This window comes from Gallus gallus, chromosome 12, assembly GCF_016699485.2.
Source record: "Gallus gallus isolate bGalGal1 chromosome 12, bGalGal1.mat.broiler.GRCg7b, whole genome shotgun sequence".
NCBI lineage: Eukaryota > Metazoa > Chordata > Aves > Galliformes > Phasianidae > Gallus > Gallus gallus.
Window position 1 is genome coordinate 3,440,698 of NC_052543.1, and position 18,704 is coordinate 3,459,401.

At 61.6% G+C, this 18,704-nt stretch overlaps 3 protein-coding genes across 4 annotated transcripts; all 3 read right to left on the bottom strand.

The window, feature by feature from the left end:
• Nucleotides 1–631: 631 nt before the first annotated feature.
• On the bottom strand, nt 632–3,660 carry LOC121106638 (G2/M phase-specific E3 ubiquitin-protein ligase-like). 2 transcript variants are annotated; one of them, XM_040646568.1, is made up of 9 exons: nt 3,146–3,657; nt 2,946–3,061; nt 2,534–2,625; nt 2,344–2,442; nt 1,964–2,088; nt 1,607–1,769; nt 1,404–1,510; nt 803–1,185; nt 632–661 (listed from the first exon to the last, which is right to left on the bottom strand). In XM_040646568.1, exons 1-8 carry the CDS (start codon nt 3,205–3,207, stop codon nt 1,068–1,070), a joined length of 882 nt encoding a protein of 293 aa, XP_040502502.1. In that variant the 5' UTR covers nt 3,208–3,657; the 3' UTR covers nt 632–661; nt 803–1,067. The 2 variants fall into 2 exon arrangements, with proteins under 2 accessions (XP_040502502.1, XP_040502501.1); XM_040646567.2 differs by lacking the exons at nt 632–661; nt 803–1,185 and having other exon boundaries at nt 1,194–1,510; nt 3,146–3,660.
• Nucleotides 3,661–5,804: 2,144 nt separating this feature from the next.
• Nucleotides 5,805–9,976, bottom strand: LOC112533356 (PHD finger protein 7-like). Its single transcript, XM_025154680.2, has 10 exons — nt 9,837–9,976; nt 9,637–9,752; nt 9,225–9,316; nt 9,035–9,133; nt 8,655–8,779; nt 8,298–8,460; nt 8,095–8,201; nt 7,763–7,876; nt 7,494–7,612; nt 5,805–7,352 (listed from the first exon to the last, which is right to left on the bottom strand). The coding sequence occupies exons 1-10, from the start codon at nt 9,896–9,898 to the stop codon at nt 6,550–6,552; spliced, it is 1,800 nt and encodes a 599-aa protein (XP_025010448.2). The 5' UTR covers nt 9,899–9,976; the 3' UTR covers nt 5,805–6,549.
• A 3,185-nt stretch (nt 9,977–13,161) lies between these two features.
• LOC112533357 (PHD finger protein 7-like) lies at nt 13,162–17,175 on the bottom strand. The gene is made up of 10 exons (XM_040646701.2): nt 16,525–17,175; nt 16,325–16,440; nt 15,913–16,004; nt 15,723–15,821; nt 15,343–15,467; nt 14,986–15,148; nt 14,783–14,889; nt 14,451–14,564; nt 14,182–14,300; nt 13,162–14,040 (listed from the first exon to the last, which is right to left on the bottom strand). Exons 1-10 carry the CDS (start codon nt 16,584–16,586, stop codon nt 13,238–13,240), a joined length of 1,800 nt encoding a protein of 599 aa, XP_040502635.1. The 5' UTR covers nt 16,587–17,175; the 3' UTR covers nt 13,162–13,237.
• Nucleotides 17,176–18,704: the final 1,529 nt, after the last annotated feature.

Here is an 18,704-nt window from a genome sequence, read left to right on the forward strand (position 1 = left end):
CTTCGAGTCCGGGCCCGCCCTGGCTGCCTGGACCGGCTTCCAGCAGCCGCTGCGGAAACTCTTGAGGACCTCGGTGTTCCTTGTCCTGTGTGTCTGTGGGTGCCGCTCTCATCACTAAGGGCTGGTGCCTGCCTGCTCCCACGGTGCCTTTGGGGCTGGCTCGGGGAACCTGCGGCCTGGCGCTGCAGCGGAGAGCGGCTTCTTGTGCGATCCTGCTGTCCCCGTCTGCGCCGGTGGCTGGAGCCAGCTGCACGGGAGTGCCTTGAGGGACGTGATGTACCCTGGCTGGCAGAGTTCGGGGTGCTGCTCTCAACGCTCAGCAGGGCTGCAGCACGGCTGCTCCCGCAGCATTCTTGGGGCTCGTTCCATTCATCGTCAATGCGATGTAAACGTGTGCAGATTCTCCGCCATTTTGTCCTGTGCTGGTTAGGCGGGACGCCGCTCTCAGGCACCTTGGGAACGTGAGCTGGCCCCGACGGTGCCTGGCTGGTGGTGCTGGTGGTGCTGGTGGTGCTGGAGGTGCTGGTGGTGCTGGAGGTGCTGGTGGTGCTGGTGGTGCTGGAGGTGCTGCTGCTCTCCAATGTTATGGGGCCTATGAGAGGCGGCAGTCCCTGCTGGCTGGCGGTGCTGGGGCCAGCTCTGTCCACACCGCTGCCGGAGGCTGTAAGGGGAGACGGGAAGGTGAGCGGGATGGGACTCCAGCCCCAGGGTGGGACAGGCTCCCATCCCTCGTGGGCCAAAGGGACTGGAGCAAGGCCTCGCCTGGCCCCAGCCCAGCAGCACGCGGCTGTTTGCCTCTTACCGGTGCCCTCTCCAGCACAGGCGTTGCACTCCCAGCTGGCTGTGCCCTGACTCAAGAAGGAGCAGCGCCGATGGGTGCCTTGTGCAGCACAGGAGCTGCAGAGGAGCAGCTGCCAGGGCCTGGGAAACCAACGGGTTGTGGCCGTGAGGACAAAGCGACCTGAGCCAGGGAGTGCCCGGCACAGCTCTGGTGCTCAGTCTGTGCTGCCCCAGCCTGTGGTGAGGCTGCGATCCCACGCAGAGCCCCAGAGGGCTGCTGAGGTAACTCACCCCTCTCTCTCTGCCCGCTCCCTGCCACGTGGGTAAAGGCAGCTGCTGGCATCACAGCGATCGTGTCGAATTCGCAGGGATGCATAGGCATTGTTGTCCTCCCATGTTGGTTTTCTGCCAGAGAAGGGAGGGAATGTGATGAGCACTCACCGCCCCAGGACTAAAACTTATGCGTGGAATCCCTCCTCATCCACCCTAACCCCCGTTCCAGCTTCCCAATGATGCTGAGGCCCATGTTAATGGCTGCAAAGGGCCAGGCCTGCTGGGGCAGCTCCTTCCAAAGGACAGCTTGTGTGCCCTCACATCTCGAGAGCTGGTTGAAAGACACCAACCTGAATGGGATTCGGATCCCCATAGTGACCATGTCTCGAAGAAACCAGTCCCTGTCTCTGCAGAGGGGGCACTGGAAGCAATAGATGCCGGCACGCATGGCCTGTTCCTGCAGCAGAAACACGAGCAGGGTGAGCGTGAGCCGGGCCTGGTGCTGCTGAGCGCCTGCGGTGCCCACGGGATGAGGGAAGGGGAGGGCTCCTACCTGGATGCAGGCCCGGTGGAACCAGGCGTGTTGGCAGGATGGGCACACCATGGTGCTGTACGACCTGCTGTCCCCCACGGGCTCCATGCAGATGATGCAGGTCGTGTCCTGCGCCGGCGCTGCCTCCACTGCCTGCTGCGGGCGGTGCTCCCAGCACAAGGACCTGGGGGAAGATGGGAGGGATGGGCAAGGTGAGAAGTGCTGCGAGGAGGGCAGAGGAGCAGGAAGGAGCCCCGGGCCTTGGCTCTGGCTCTGTCAGGCTGCTGGGAGCTGTCGCAGCGCGTTCCTCACTGCTTTGCCTGGTGCTGACAGCCAAAGTGGGTTGGAGGCCCACAGGCAACGCCTGGCAGCCCTTACCGGAACTTTCCAATGTACAGGGTGACACATTGGCCCTCCGAGGCGCAGGGGAGATGGAAGCTGCGGTCGCAGCCCAACGCTGCGCAGGTGATGGTGGCCCCTGTCTTGCCACAGACGAAGCAGAGCTGGAAAAGCAGAGAGGCCCCCATCAGCAGCAGGCTCAGGGCCTACGCAGCGGGCCCCGCACCTCTGGGCAGGGCACAGCGTGCGGGCAGGGCTGGGTGGCACTCTGCAGAGCTGCCTGGTGAACAGGGCTCGTCTGCAAGAGCAGGACTTTCTCCTGGGGCTGGTTGGAAGGGCTGGGATTGCTTCCTTGGGACCAGGCTGAGCTCGCCGTGCCTCTCCTGGCACAAAGCTCCCTGTTCTGGTCCGGTGCTCACCGTCTGCTCTGCCTGCCTCACTGTGCGTATCAGGTCTTTTCTGGAAAATTGTGCCATTCTGCCAGCTTCCACATGTTCACAGAGATCATTGGCAAACATCTGTACAGGAGGACAGAGTATGATCTCGTTAGGGCAGAAAGATGGAAATCACTGGCTGGAGGAAGCTGGCAGGAGCCGTGAGGGAACTCACCGCACAAAACTCATGGAAATAGAATCCACCGAGCTCTTTTTTGTGCCCAAGGATGCTCGAGTCCTCATCCACTCGGCCACAGAGCACGCATGCTGGAGAGGAGAGTAACAGCAGTGAGCGCCTTGCGGGGCCAGGAGCCCCCGGGGGCTGTCCCAGGGGCTGCTGTGTGCCGGCCGTGCCAGCTGAGGGGCAGGGCCGGAGGCCGTGGAGGGGAAGGGGCAGTGCAGGCCCAGCGGTGCCAGCAGGCAGCCACAGCCCAACCGCGGCCCCCTGGCCAAGGAGCGGAGGGGCCCTGCCCGTGGAGGCTGTGGAGCCCCTGCGTGCCCCCACCTCCCCCCTCCGCCGCAGGCAGACCCCCGGCACCCCTCTGCCCGGCGGCGGGGAGCTGCGTGCAGGGATACTTTGCTCTCACCAGGCTCCCTCGAGCCGGCGGCCTCCTGTGTCTCCACGCACACCGTGCGCGTTGACGGCAACCACTTGCGGAGTGTCTGTCCCATCAGTGCTGGGCTTTCTCCTCCACGTGCCAACCTATGGGAGAAGCGGGACGAGGCTGAGTTCGCAGCTCAGGCCCCCGAGCGCTGGGGAACAGGCAGCCCCTTCCTCCCTGCTCACCTCACCAAGTCGCACTGAGCTCCGCCTGAGCCCCGCAGCCTGAGCTCTGCTCCACACCCCATGCGTCACAATGGCCCCTCTCTGACACCCTCGGTGACGCCATCACACGTCACAGGGGTGAGGGCACCCCAGCAGGAGGGCGGCGGCTCCTGCAGCCAGCGCAGAGTGAGGGGCCCGGTGCCGGACGCAGCCCCGCAGGAACCCGGCGTGTTGGTGCTGCTGAAGGCACTGGGCCACACATCCAGCCTCCTGGCCCCACCTGAATGCTGCCGGGCCTGTGGCTCCATCAGTATCCCAGTCAAGTGTTTCCGTGTTCCCGTGATGTTCTCGAGGCTTTACTTTGTGGTTGTTTGCTGCTGATTACCTCTCGTTGCAATAAATGGCTCCATTCACAGAATGACAGAATCTCTCTGGTTGGCAAAGACCTCTAAGATCACCAAGTGCCACCGTCCACCCCCCCAGCTGCCCGCTGCCCGCGTCCCTCAGTGCCACATCCCCACGCTTCTGGAACACCTCCATGGACGCTGACTCCCCCAGAACCATAGAATCATAGAATTACTCAGGTTGGAAAGGACCTCAAAGATCATCAAGTCCAACCGCATCCGAACCACAGTACCCCAACTCTAACAGCCCTCCGCTACATCATCTCTCTGAGCACCACATCCAAACGGCTCTTAAACACATGCAGGGACGGTGACTCAACCTCCTCCCTGGGGAGCCCATTCCAGTGTTTAACAACCCTTTCTGTAAAGAAGTGTTTCCTAACGTCCAACCTAAACTTGCCTTGGCGCAACTGGAGGCCATTTCCCCTCGTCCTGTCAGCTGTCACCAGTGAGAAGAGACCTACCCCGCTCTCACCGTAAGCACCTTTCAGGTACTGGAAGAGAGTAATAAGGTCTCCCCTCAGCCTCCTCTTCCCCACACTAAGCAGCCCCAGCCCCCCCTGCCTCTCCTCACAGGGCTGACTTTCCAAGCCCTTCACCAGCCTCGTTGCCCTTCTCTGGACCTGCTCCGGTACCTCCATGTCCTTCTTGTACTGAGGTGCCCAAAACTGAGCACAGTACTCGAGGTGAGGCCTCACCAATGCCGAGTACGGGGCAGGATGACTTCCCTCGTCCTGCTCACCACACCATTCCTGACACAAGCCAGGACGCCATTGGCCTTCTTGGCCACCTGGGCACACTGCTGGCTCATATTCAGCCGACTGTCCAACAGTACGCCAAGGTCCCTTTCCATCAGGCAGCTTTCCAGCCACTCCTCCCCAAGCCTGTAAGGCTGCTGGGGTTGTTGTGACCAAAATGCAGGACCCGACACTTGGCCCTATTGGAACTCATACCGTTGCCCTTGGCCCATCGATCCAGTCTATCCAGGTCCCTCCGTAGTGCCCTTCTCCCCTCTGGCAGATCAACATTCCCTCCCAGCTTGGTGTCGCAGCTGTGCCAGTGCCCGAGCGCTCTTTCAGCAGAGGTGTTCTTCCTAATATCCAACGGGGACCTCCCCTGGGGCAACTTGAGGCCGTTCCCTCTCGTCCCATCGCTGTGAGCTGGGAGAAGAGGCCGTCCCCCACCTCCCTACAACCTCCTTACAGGGAGTGATGCGCAGTGCTCGCTCGGGCCTCCCCCGAGCCTCGTCTGCACTGAACAATCCCACTTCCCTCAGCTGCTCCTCATGGGACTTTTGTTCCACACTCTTTCCTGCCCCGTTGCCCTTCCACGGACACACTGCAGGGCCTCCACGTCTGTCTTGTAGTGAGGGGGGGGCCCAGTACAGAACGCAGCACGTGAGGTGCGGCCTCACCAGTGCCGGCTACGGGGGCACGATCAGCTCCCTGCTCCTGCTGGCTGCAGCGTTTTGCTACAAGCCGGGATGCCCTGGGCCTTCTTGGGCACCTGGGCACGGTGCTGCAGCACTGCGGTGTTGCCTGGGGTTGCTGTGAGCAAAGAGCAGCAGCCAGCACTTGGGCTTCTGGGGCCTCAGCCAGTTGCGCTCGGCCCACCCAGCCAGCCATCCCAGCTATCCTGGAATCAGCTTGCTAAGGAACCGGAGGGATGGCGGCACAACCAGCTGGAAGCTGCGCTGCCCCAGGTGCAGATGAACTCCTTCTAGGTGCTGAGGCAAGGGAGGAAAGAACACGAGTGACAACAAGTCTCCCCAGTTTTCCGAGCTCGGCGGGAGGCGGAGTATCCAAGAAGAAAGCACCAACAGCTTGTCAGTCTGTGATTCGTGTTGGTTTTACCCCCCCTGGGGATACCAAAGCCTGCGGGGTGAGCGCAAGGAGGCCGTATGTCAAATACCGGAGCCAAAGTCAAAATGGGAAAGGCGAGCTTCCTTAGGGATGGCAGGATGCTGTCGATGATGGGTACCAAACTGCGGACTGATGGAGGACGGTGGAAGATGAAGCTGTGAAAGGAGAAGGAGAAATTTGGCACTGGAACCCAGAATGCCAAACAGCCTTTATTCAACTGAGAGCAGCTCTGATGTCTACCTCTGCTCGAGGACGGCCCAGTCTGGAAAAGCCTTTTGAATGGGATGGGCACTGTTGCATGTAGTCTCCGTTCGCTCGTCCGGTGTTCGTCCTCTGTCCACGTGTAGGGCTTACTGCTGGGCGAAACCGACCCTTTACCAGGTCGGGGCCAGATGCTCACCCAGACCCCAGGAGTAAGTGAGGCAAATGGCGTTTATTGCTATAGGCTACGTGTTTAAATACAAGTGTTTCCTCCAATCACGAAGTTACACTTGGCACACACAGGTGGCATAACACACAGGTGGCATAGGAACCTGCACGCGTCACACCTCGTTTCCCTCGCTACGCCTACAACACACCTCGTTTCCCTCGCTACGCATACAACAGGCACGGAGGAGGTCACTTTGCACCGGGACAGCTGGTAGAACACACTGGATCCAGGAAGAGACCAGCGGGCTATTTCTCGAGACAGCTGGACCAAGTAAATATACAGTGGACGTCACGTTGAGGAGCAGTGGCAGCAGACCTGAGGCACTGCCCGAATGCAGGAGGAAAGCCCGGGTCCTGGCCCACCCCACAGCCGGCAGCAGCCGTGGGGCTGCCTGCACGTCCCAAACACAGCGACGTCCCCAAGATGTCAGAAACACCCCCAGAATGGGGCTGCAGCTGCCAGCCTAGCCTCTTGCCACGCTGCGCGTTGGAAATGTTGCGCCCCACGGGAGTCGGGGCCAGAACCCAGCTCAGCGTGAACCGGGCTGCGGGGAGGAAGGAATGGGTTGGGTGCTGGGGGGAAGGGATCCCCGTGGTTCCAGCCCCTAAAGCTGCCCACCTCGGGAAAGGCAGAGAAGAATGAAAGCGACAGTGGCATGATGGAACTGTGTTTTATTGCGATGGACTCTGATGACTTTGGATAGCAAGTGGAGCTTGCACACGGCTGCTCCTACAGCATCAGTGGGGCCGGCGGTGGGTATTCCGGGCCCGACGTGGTACCCGGGAGCGGCCTTCGCCCCTGGGCTGGCCGTCGCCGCCTGGACCGGCTCCTGCGGCGTCTGTGGGGCTGGCTGCGGGTGTCTGCATCCCGATGTTGACGAGGCGAGCGGCTTCGAGTCCGGGCCCGCCCTGGCTGCCTGGACCGGCTTCCAGCAGCCGCTGCGGAAACTCTTGAGGACCTCGGTGTTCCTTGTCCTGTGTGTCTGTGGGTGCCGCTCTCATCACTAAGGGCTGGTGCCTGCCTGCTCCCACGGTGCCTTTGGGGCTGGCTCGGGGAACCTGCGGCCTGGCGCTGCAGCGGAGAGCGGCTTCTTGTGCGATCCTGCTGTCCCCGTCTGCGCCGGTGGCTGGAGCCAGCTGCACGGGAGTGCCTTGAGGGACGTGATGTACCCTGGCTGGCAGAGTTCGGGGTGCTGCTCTCAACGCTCAGCAGGGCTGCAGCACGGCTGCTCCCGCAGCATTCTTGGGGCTCGTTCCATTCATCGTCAATGCGATGTAAACGTGTGCAGATTCTCCGCCATTTTGTCCTGTGCTGGTTAGGCGGGACGCCGCTCTCAGGCACCTTGGGAACGTGAGCTGGCCCCGACGGTGCCTGGCTGGTGGTGCTGGTGGTGCTGGTGGTGCTGGAGGTGCTGGAGGTGCTGGTGGTGCTGGAGGTGCTGCTGCTCTCCAATGTTATGGGGCCTATGAGAGGCGGCAGTCCCTGCTGGCTGGCGGTGCTGGGGCCAGCTCTGTCCACACCGCTGCCGGAGGCTGTAAGGGGAGACGGGAAGGTGAGCGGGATGGGACTCCAGCCCCAGGGTGGGACAGGCTCCCATCCCTCGTGGGCCAAAGGGACTGGAGCAAGGCCTCGCCTGGCCCCAGCCCAGCAGCACGCGGCTGTTTGCCTCTTACCGGTGCCCTCTCCAGCACAGGCGTTGCACTCCCAGCTGGCTGTGCCCTGACTCAAGAAGGAGCAGCGCCGATGGGTGCCTTGTGCAGCACAGGAGCTGCAGAGGAGCAGCTGCCAGGGCCTGGGAAACCAACGGGTTGTGGCCGTGAGGACAAAGCGACCTGAGCCAGGGAGTGCCCGGCACAGCTCTGGTGCTCAGTCTGTGCTGCCCCAGCCTGTGGTGAGGCTGCGATCCCACGCAGAGCCCCAGAGGGCTGCTGAGGTAACTCACCCCTCTCTCTCTGCCCGCTCCCTGCCGCGTGGGTAAAGGCAGCTGCTGGCATCACAGCGATCGTGTCGAATTCGCAGGGATGCATAGGCATTGTTGTCCTCCCATGTTGGTTTTCTGCCAGAGAAGGGAGGGAATGTGATGAGCACTCACCGCCCCAGGACTAAAACTTATGCGTGGAATCCCTCCTCATCCACCCTAACCCCCGTTCCAGCTTCCCAATGATGCTGAGGCCCATGTTAATGGCTGCAAAGGGCCAGGCCTGCTGGGGCAGCTCCTTCCAAAGGACAGCTTGTGTGCCCTCACATCTCGAGAGCTGGTTGAAAGACACCAACCTGAATGGGATTCGGATCCCCATAGTGACCATGTCTCGAAGAAACCAGTCCCTGTCTCTGCAGAGGGGGCACTGGAAGCAATAGATGCCGGCACGCATGGCCTGTTCCTGCAGCAGAAACACGAGCAGGGTGAGCGTGAGCCGGGCCTGGTGCTGCTGAGCGCCTGCGGTGCCCACGGGATGAGGGAAGGGGAGGGCTCCTACCTGGATGCAGGCCCGGTGGAACCAGGCGTGTTGGCAGGATGGGCACACCATGGTGCTGTACGACCTGCTGTCCCCCACGGGCTCCATGCAGATGATGCAGGTCGTGTCCTGCGCCGGCGCTGCCTCCACTGCCTGCTGCGGGCGGTGCTCCCAGCACAAGGACCTGGGGGAAGATGGGAGGGATGGGCAAGGTGAGAAGTGCTGCGAGGAGGGCAGAGGAGCAGGAAGGAGCCCCAGGCCTTGGCTCTGGCTCTGTCAGGCTGCTGGGAGCTGTCGCAGCGCGTTCCTCACTGCTTTGCCTGGTGCTGACAGCCAAAGTGGGTTGGAGGCCCACAGGCAACGCCTGGCAGCCCTTACCGGAACTTTCCAATGTACAGGGTGACACATTGGCCCTCCGAGGCGCAGGGGAGATGGAAGCTGCGGTCGCAGCCCAACGCTGCGCAGGTGATGGTGGCCCCTGTCTTGCCACAGACGAAGCAGAGCTGGAAAAGCAGAGAGGCCCCCATCAGCAGCAGGCTCAGGGCCTACGCAGCGGGCCCCGCACCTCTGGGCAGGGCACAGCGTGCGGGCAGGGCTGGGTGGCACTCTGCAGAGCTGCCTGGTGAACAGGGCTCGTCTGCAAGAGCAGGACTTTCTCCTGGGGCTGGTTGGAAGGGCCGGGATTGCTTCCTTGGGACCAGGCTGAGCTCGCCGTGCCTCTCCTGGCACAAAGCTCCCTGTTCTGGTCCGGTGCTCACCGTCTGCTCTGCCTGCCTCACTGTGCGTATCAGGTCTTTTCTGGAAAATTGTGCCATTCTGCCAGCTTCCACATGTTCACAGAGATCATTGGCAAACATCTGTACAGGAGGACAGAGTATGATCTCGTTAGGGCAGAAAGATGGAAATCACTGGCTGGAGGAAGCTGGCAGGAGCCATGAGGGAACTCACCGCACAAAACTCATGGAAATAGAATCCACCGAGCTCTTTTTTGTGCCCAAGGATGCTCGAGTCCTCATCCACTCGGCCACAGAGCACGCATGCTGGAGAGGAGAGTAACAGCAGTGAGCGCCTTGCGGGGCCAGGAGCCCCCGGGGGCTGTCCCAGGGGCTGCTGTGTGCCGGCCGTGCCAGCTGAGGGGCAGGGCCGGAGGCCGTGGAGGGGAAGGGGCAGTGCAGGCCCAGCGGTGCCAGCAGGCAGCCACAGCCCAACCGCGGCCCCCTGGCCAAGGAGCAGAGGGGCCCTGCCCGTGGAGGCTGGGGAGCCCCTGCGTGCCCCCACCTCCCCCCTCCGCCGCAGGCAGACCCCCGGCACCCCTCTGCCCGGCGGCGGGGAGCTGCGTGCAGGGATACTTTGCTCTCACCAGGCTCCCTCGAGCCGGCGGCCTCCTGTGTCTCCACGCACACCGTGCGCGTTGACGGCAACCACTTGCGGAGTGTCTGTCCCATCAGTGCTGGGCTTTCTCCTCCACGTGCCAACCTATGGGAGAAGCGGGACGAGGCTGAGTTCGCAGCTCAGGCCCCCGAGCGCTGGGGAACAGGCAGCCCCTTCCTCCCTGCTCACCTCACCAAGTCGCACTGAGCTCCGCCTGAGCCCCGCAGCCTGAGCTCTGCTCCACACCCCATGCGTCACAATGGCCCCTCTCTGACACCCTCGGTGACGCCATCACACGTCACAGGGGTGAGGGCACCCCAGCAGGAGGGCAGCAGCTCCTGCAGCCAGCGCAGAGTGAGGGGCCCGGTGCCGGACGCAGCCCCGCAGGAACCCGGCGTGTTGGTGCTGCTGAAGGCACTGGGCCACACATCCAGCCTCCTGGCCCCACCTGAATGCTGCCGGGCCTGTGGCTCCATCAGTATCCCAGTCAAGTGTTTCCGTGTTCCCGTGATGTTCTCGAGGCTTTACTTTGTGGTTCTTTGCTGCTGATTACCTCTCGTTGCAATAAATGGCTCCATTCACAGAATGACAGAATCTCTCTGGTTGGCAAAGACCTCTAAGATCACCAAGTGCCACCGTCCACCCCCGCAGCTGCCCGCTGCCCGCGTCCCTCAGTGCCACATCCCCACGCTTCTGGAACACCTCCATGGACGCTGACTCCCCCAGAACCATAGAATCATAGAATTACTCAGGTTGGAAAGGACCTCAAAGATCATCAAGTCCACCCGCATCCGAACCACAGTACCCCAACTCTAACAGCCCTCCGCTACATCATCTCTCTGAGCACCACATCCAAACGGCTCTTAAACACATGCAGGGACGGTGACTCAACCTCCTCCCTGGGGAGCCCATTCCAGTGTTTAACAACCCTTTCTGTAAAGAAGTGTTTCCTAACGTCCAACCTAAACTTGCCTTGGCGCAACTGGAGGCCATTTCCCCTCGTCCTGTCAGCTGTCACCAGTGAGAAGAGACCTACCCCGCTCTCACCGTAAGCACCTTTCAGGTACTGGAAGAGAGTAATAAGGTCTCCCCTCAGCCTCCTCTTCCCCACACTAAGCAGCCCCAGCCCCCCCAGCCTCTCCTCACAGGGCTGATTTTCCAAGCCCTTCACCAGCCTCGTTGCCCTTCTCTGGACCTGCTCCGGTACCTCCATGTCCTTCTTGTACTGAGGTGCCCAAAACTGAGCACAGTACTCGAGGTGAGGCCTCACCAATGCCGAGTACGGGGCAGGATGACTTCCCTCGTCCTGCTCACCACACCATTCCTGACACAAGCCAGGACGCCATTGGCCTTCTTGGCCACCTGGGCACACTGCTGGCTCATATTCAGCCGACTGTCCAACAGTACGCCAAGGTCCCTTTCCATCAGGCAGCTTTCCAGCCACTCCTCCCCAAGCCTGTAAGGCTGCTGGGGTTGTTGTGACCAAAATGCAGGACCCGACACTTGGCCCTATTGGAACTCATACCGTTGCCCTTGGCCCATCGATCCAGTCTATCCAGGTCCCTCCGTAGTGCCCTTCTCCCCTCTGGCAGATCAACATTCCCTCCCAGCTTGGTGTCGCAGCTGTGCCAGTGCCCGAGCGCTCTTTCAGCAGAGGTGTTCTTCCTAATATCCAACGGGGACCTCCCCTGGGGCAACTTGAGGCCGTTCCCTCTCGTCCCATCGCTGTGAGCTGGGAGAAGAGGCCGTCCCCCACCTCCCTACAACCTCCTTACAGGGAGTGATGCGCAGTGCTCGGGCCTCCCCCGAGCCTCGTCTGCACTGAACAATCCCACTTCCCTCAGCTGCTCCTCATGGGACTTTTGTTCCACACTCTTTCCTGCCCCGTTGCCCTTCCACGGACACACTGCAGGGCCTCCACGTCTGTCTTGTAGTGAGGGGGGGGGCCCAGTACAGAACGCAGCACGTGAGGTGCGGCCTCACCAGTGCCGGCTACGGGGGCACGATCAGCTCCCTGCTCCTGCTGGCTGCAGCGTTTTGCTACAAGCCGGGATGCCCTGGGCCTTCTTGGGCACCTGGGCACGGTGCTGCAGCACTGCGGTGTTGCCTGGGGTTGCTGTGAGCAAAGAGCAGCAGCCAGCACTTGGGCTTCTGGGGCCTCAGCCAGTTGCGCTCGGCCCACCCAGCCAGCCATCCCAGCTATCCTGGAATCAGCTTGCTAAGGAACCGGAGGGATGGCGGCACAACCAGCTGGAAGCTGCGCTGCCCCAGGTGCAGATGAACTCCTTCTAGGTGCTGAGGCAAGGGAGGAAAGAACACGAGTGACAACAAGTCTCCCCAGTTTTCCGAGCTCGGCGGGAGGCGGAGTATCCAAGAAGAAAGCACCAACAGCTTGTCAGTCTGTGATTCGTGTTGGTTTTACCCCCCCTGGGGATACCAAAGCCTGCGGGGTGAGCGCAAGGAGGCCGTATGTCAAATACCGGAGCCAAAGTCAAAATGGGAAAGGCGAGCTTCCTTAGGGATGGCAGGATGCTGTCGATGATGGGTACCAAACTGCGGACTGATGGAGGACGGTGGAAGATGAAGCTGTGAAAGGAGAAGGAGAAATTTGGCACTGGAACCCAGAATGCCAAACAGCCTTTATTCAACTGAGAGCAGCTCTGATGTCTACCTCTGCTCGAGGACGGCCCAGTCTGGAAAAGCCTTTTGAATGGGATGGGCACTGTTGCATGTAGTCTCCGTTCGCTCGTCCGGTGTTCGTCCTCTGTCCACGTGTAGGGCTTACTGCTGGGCGAAACCGACCCTTTACCAGGTCGGGGCCAGATGCTCACCCAGACCCCAGGAGTAAGTGAGGCAAATGGCGTTTATTGCTATAGGCTACGTGTTTAAATACAAGTGTTTCCTCCAATCACGAAGTTACACTTGGCACACACAGGTGGCATAACACACAGGTGGCATAGGAACCTGCACGCGTCACACCTCGTTTCCCTCGCTACGCCTACAACACACCTCGTTTCCCTCGCTACGCATACAACAGGCACGGAGGAGGTCACTTTGCACCGGGACAGCTGGTAGAACACACTGGATCCAGGAAGAGACCAGCGGGCTATTTCTCGAGACAGCTGGACCAAGTAAATATACAGTGGACGTCACGTTGAGGAGCAGTGGCAGCAGACCTGAGGCACTGTCCGAATGCAGGAGGAAAGCCCGGGTCCTGGCCCACCCCACAGCCGGCAGCAGCCGTGGGGCTGCCTGCACGTCCCAAACACAGCGACGTCCCCAAGATGTCAGAAACACCCCCAGAATGGGGCTGCAGCTGCCAGCCTAGCCTCTTGCCACGCTGCGCGTTGGAAATGTTGCGCCCCACGGGAGTCGGGGCCAGAACCCAGCTCAGCGTGAACCGGGCTGCGGGGAGGAAGGAATGGGTTGGGTGCTGGGGGGAAGGGATCCCCGTGGTTCCAGCCCCTAAAGCTGCCCACCTCGGGAAAGGCAGAGAAGAATGAAAGCGACAGTGGCATGATGGAACTGTGTTTTATTGCGATGGACTCTGATGACTTTGGATAGCAAGTGGAGCTTGCACACGGCTGCTCCTACAGCATCAGTGGGGCCGGCGGTGGGTATTCCGGGCCCGACGTGGTACCCGGGAGCGGCCTTCGCCCCTGGGCTGGCCGTCGCCGCCTGGACCGGCTCCTGCGGCGTCTGTGGGGCTGGCTGCGGGTGTCTGCATCCCGATGTTGACGAGGCGAGCGGCTTCGAGTCCGGGCCCGCCCTGGCTGCCTGGACCGGCTTCCAGCAGCCGCTGCGGAAACTCTTGAGGACCTCGGTGTTCCTTGTCCTGTGTGTCTGTGGGTGCCGCTCTCATCACTAAGGGCTGGTGCCTGCCTGCTCCCACGGTGCCTTTGGGGCTGGCTCGGGGAACCTGCGGCCTGGCGCTGCAGCGGAGAGCGGCTTCTTGTGCGATCCTGCTGTCCCCGTCTGCGCCGGTGGCTGGAGCCAGCTGCACGGGAGTGCCTTGAGGGACGTGATGTACCCTGGCTGGCAGAGTTCGGGGTGCTGCTCTCAACGCTCAGCAGGGCTGCAGCACGGCTGCTCCCGCAGCATTCTTGGGGCTCGTTCCATTCATCGTCAATGCGATGTAAACGTGTGCAGATTCTCCGCCATTTTGTCCTGTGCTGGTTAGGCGGGACGCCGCTCTCAGGCACCTTGGGAACGTGAGCTGGCCCCGACGGTGCCTGGCTGGTGGTGCTGGTGGTGCTGGTGGTGCTGGAGGTGCTGGAGGTGCTGGTGGTGCTGGAGGTGCTGCTGCTCTCCAATGTTATGGGGCCTATGAGAGGCGGCAGTCCCTGCTGGCTGGCGGTGCTGGGGCCAGCTCTGTCCACACCGCTGCCGGAGGCTGTAAGGGGAGACGGGAAGGTGAGCGGGATGGGACTCCAGCCCCAGGGTGGGACAGGCTCCCATCCCTCGTGGGCCAAAGGGACTGGAGCAAGGCCTCGCCTGGCCCCAGCCCAGCAGCACGCGGCTGTTTGCCTCTTACCGGTGCCCTCTCCAGCACAGGCGTTGCACTCCCAGCTGGCTGTGCCCTGACTCAAGAAGGAGCAGCGCCGATGGGTGCCTTGTGCAGCACAGGAGCTGCAGAGGAGCAGCTGCCAGGGCCTGGGAAACCAACGGGTTGTGGCCGTGAGGACAAAGCGACCTGAGCCAGGGAGTGCCCGGCACAGCTCTGGTGCTCAGTCTGTGCTGCCCCAGCCTGTGGTGAGGCTGCGATCCCACGCAGAGCCCCAGAGGGCTGCTGAGGTAACTCACCCCTCTCTCTCTGCCCGCTCCCTGCCGCGTGGGTAAAGGCAGCTGCTGGCATCACAGCGATCGTGTCGAATTCGCAGGGATGCATAGGCATTGTTGTCCTCCCATGTTGGTTTTCTGCCAGAGAAGGGAGGGAATGTGATGAGCACTCACCGCCCCAGGACTAAAACTTATGCGTGGAATCCCTCCTCATCCACCCTAACCCCCGTTCCAGCTTCCCAATGATGCTGAGGCCCATGTTAATGGCTGCAAAGGGCCAGGCCTGCTGGGGCAGCTCCTTCCAAAGGACAGCTTGTGTGCCCTCACATCTCGAGAGCTGGTTGAAAGACACCAACCTGAATGGGATTCGGATCCCCATAGTGACCATGTCTCGAAGAAACCAGTCCCTGTCTCTGCAGAGGGGGCACTGGAAGCAATAGATGCCGGCACGCATGGCCTGTTCCTGCAGCAGAAACACGAGCAGGGTGAGCGTGAGCCGGGCCTGGTGCTGCTGAGCGCCTGCGGTGCCCACGGGATGAGGGAAGGGGAGGGCTCCTACCTGGATGCAGGCCCGGTGGAACCAGGCGTGTTGGCAGGATGGGCACACCATGGTGCTGTACGACCTGCTGTCCCCCACGGGCTCCATGCAGATGATGCAGGTCGTGTCCTGCGCCGGCGCTGCCTCCACTGCCTGCTGCGGGCGGTGCTCCCAGCACAAGGACCTGGGGGAAGATGGGAGGGATGGGCAAGGTGAGAAGTGCTGCGAGGAGGGCAGAGGAGCAGGAAGGAGCCCCAGGCCTTGGCTCTGGCTCTGTCAGGCTGCTGGGAGCTGTCGCAGCGCGTTCCTCACTGCTTTGCCTGGTGCTGACAGCCAAAGTGGGTTGGAGGCCCACAGGCAACGCCTGGCAGCCCTTACCGGAACTTTCCAATGTACAGGGTGACACATTGGCCCTCCGAGGCGCAGGGGAGATGGAAGCTGCGGTCGCAGCCCAACGCTGCGCAGGTGATGGTGGCCCCTGTCTTGCCACAGACGAAGCAGAGCTGGAAAAGCAGAGAGGCCCCCATCAGCAGCAGGCTCAGGGCCTACGCAGCGGGCCCCGCACCTCTGGGCAGGGCACAGCGTGCGGGCAGGGCTGGGTGGCACTCTGCAGAGCTGCCTGGTGAACAGGGCTCGTCTGCAAGAGCAGGACTTTCTCCTGGGGCTGGTTGGAAGGGCTGGGATTGCTTCCTTGGGACCAGGCTGAGCTCGCCGTGCCTCTCCTGGCACAAAGCTCCCTGTTCTGGTCCGGTGCTCACCGTCTGCTCTGCCTGCCTCACTGTGCGTATCAGGTCTTTTCTGGAAAATTGTGCCATTCTGCCAGCTTCCACATGTTCACAGAGATCATTGGCAAACATCTGTACAGGAGGACAGAGTATGATCTCGTTAGGGCAGAAAGATGGAAATCACTGGCTGGAGGAAGCTGGCAGGAGCCGTGAGGGAACTCACCGCACAAAACTCATGGAAATAGAATCCACCGAGCTCTTTTTTGTGCCCAAGGATGCTCGAGTCCTCATCCACTCGGCCACAGAGCACGCATGCTGGAGAGGAGAGTAACAGCAGTGAGCGCCTTGCGGGGCCAGGAGCCCCCGGGGGCTGTCCCAGGGGCTGCTGTGTGCCGGCCGTGCCAGCTGAGGGGCAGGGCCGGAGGCCGTGGAGGGGAAGGGGCAGTGCAGGCCCAGCGGTGCCAGCAGGCAGCCACAGCCCAACCGCGGCCCCCTGGCCAAGGAGCGGAGGGGCCCTGCCCGTGGAGGCTGTGGAGCCCCTGCGTGCCCCCACCTCCCCCCTCCGCCGCAGGCAGACCCCCGGCACCCCTCTGCCCGGCGGCGGGGAGCTGCGTGCAGGGATACTTTGCTCTCACCAGGCTCCCTCGAGCCGGCGGCCTCCTGTGTCTCCACGCACACCGTGCGCGTTGACGGCAACCACTTGCGGAGTGTCTGTCCCATCAGTGCTGGGCTTTCTCCTCCACGTGCCAACCTATGGGAGAAGCGGGACGAGGCTGAGTTCGCAGCTCAGGCCCCCGAGCGCTGGGGAACAGGCAGCCCCTTCCTCCCTGCTCACCTCACCAAGTCGCACTGAGCTCCGCCTGAGCCCCGCAGCCTGAGCTCTGCTCCACACCCCATGCGTCACAATGGCCCCTCTCTGACACCCTCGGTGACGCCATCACACGTCACAGGGGTGAGGGCACCCCAGCAGGAGGGCGGCGGCTCCTGCAGCCAGCGCAGAGTGAGGGGCCCGGTGCCGGACGCAGCCCCGCAGGAACCCGGCGTGTTGGTGCTGCTGAAGGCACTGGGCCACACATCCAGCCTCCTGGCCCCACCTGAATGCTGCCGGGCCCGTGGCTCCATCAGTATCCCAGTCAAGTGTTTCCGTGTTCCCGTGATGTTCTCGAGGCTTTACTTTGTGGTTCTTTGCTGCTGATTACCTCTCGTTGCAATAAATGGCTCCATTCACAGAATGACAGAATCTCTCTGGTTGGCAAAGACCTCTAAGATCACCAAGTGCCACCGTCCACCCCCGCAGCTGCCCGCTGCCCGCGTCCCTCAGTGCCACATCCCCACGCTTCTGGAACACCTCCATGGACGCTGACTCCCCCAGAACCATAGAATCATAGAATTACTCAGGTTGGAAAGGACCTCAAAGATCATCAAGTCCAACCGCATCCGAACCACAGTACCCCAACTCTAACAGCCCTCCGCTACATCATCTCTCTGAGCACCACATCCAAACGGCTCTTAAACACATGCAGGGACGGTGACTCAACCTCCTCCCTGGGGAGCCCATTCCAGTGTTTAACAACCCTTTCTGTAAAGAAGTGTTTCCTAACGTCCAACCTAAACTTGCCTTGGCGCAACTGGAGGCCATTTCCCCTCGTCCTGTCAGCTGTCACCAGTGAGAAGAGACCTACCCCGCTCTCACCGTAAGCACCTTTCAGGTACTGGAAGAGAGTAATAAGGTCTCCCCTCAGCCTCCTCTTCCCCACACTAAGCAGCCCCAGCCCCCCCAGCCTCTCCTCACAGGGCTGATTTTCCAAGCCCTTCACCAGCCTCGTTGCCCTTCTCTGGACCTGCTCCGGTACCTCCATGTCCTTCTTGTACTGAGGTGCCCAAAACTGAGCACAGTACTCGAGGTGAGGCCTCACCAATGCCGAGTACGGGGCAGGATGACTTCCCTCGTCCTGCTCACCACACCATTCCTGACACAAGCCAGGACGCCATTGGCCTTCTTGGCCACCTGGGCACACTGCTGGCTCATATTCAGCCGACTGTCCAACAGTACGCCAAGGTCCCTTTCCATCAGGCAGCTTTCCAGCCACTCCTCCCCAAGCCTGTAAGGCTGCTGGGGTTGTTGTGACCAAAATGCAGGACCCGACACTTGGCCCTATTGGAACTCATACCGTTGCCCTTGGCCCATCGATCCAGTCTATCCAGGTCCCTCCGTAGTGCCCTTCTCCCCTCTGGCAGATCAACATTCCCTCCCAGCTTGGTGTCGCAGCTGTGCCAGTGCCCGAGCGCTCTTTCAGCAGAGGTGTTCTTCCTAATATCCAACGGGGACCTCCCCTGGGGCAACTTGAGGCCGTTCCCTCTCGTCCCATCGCTGTGAGCTGGGAGAAGAGGCCGTCCCCCACCTCCCTACAACCTCCTTACAGGGAGTGATGCGCAGTGCTCGGGCCTCCCCCGAGCCTCGTCTGCACTGAACAATCCCACTTCCCTCAGCTGCTCCTCATGGGACTTTTGTTCCACACTCTTTCCTGCCCCGTTGCCCTTCCACGGACACACTGCAGGGCCTCCACGTCTGTCTTGTAGTGAGGGGGGGGCCCAGTACAGAACGCAGCACGTGAGGTGCGGCCTCACCAGTGCCGGCTACGGGGGCACGATCAGCTCCCTGCTCCTGCTGGCTGCAGCGTTTTGCTACAAGCCGGGATGCCCTGGGCCTTCTTGGGCACCTGGGCACGGTGCTGCAGCACTGCGGTGTTGCCTGGGGTTGCTGTGAGCAAAGAGCAGCAGCCAGCACTTGGGCTTCTGGGGCCTCAGCCAGTTGCGCTCGGCCCACCCAGCCAGCCATCCCAGCTATCCTGGAATCAGCTTGCTAAGGAACCGGAGGGATGGCGGCACAACCAGCTGGAAGCTGCGCTGCCCCAGGTGCAGATGAACTCCTTCTAGGTGCTGAGGCAAGGGAGGAAAGAACACGAGTGACAACAAGTCTCCCCAGTTTTCCGAGCTCGGCGGGAGGCGGAGTAT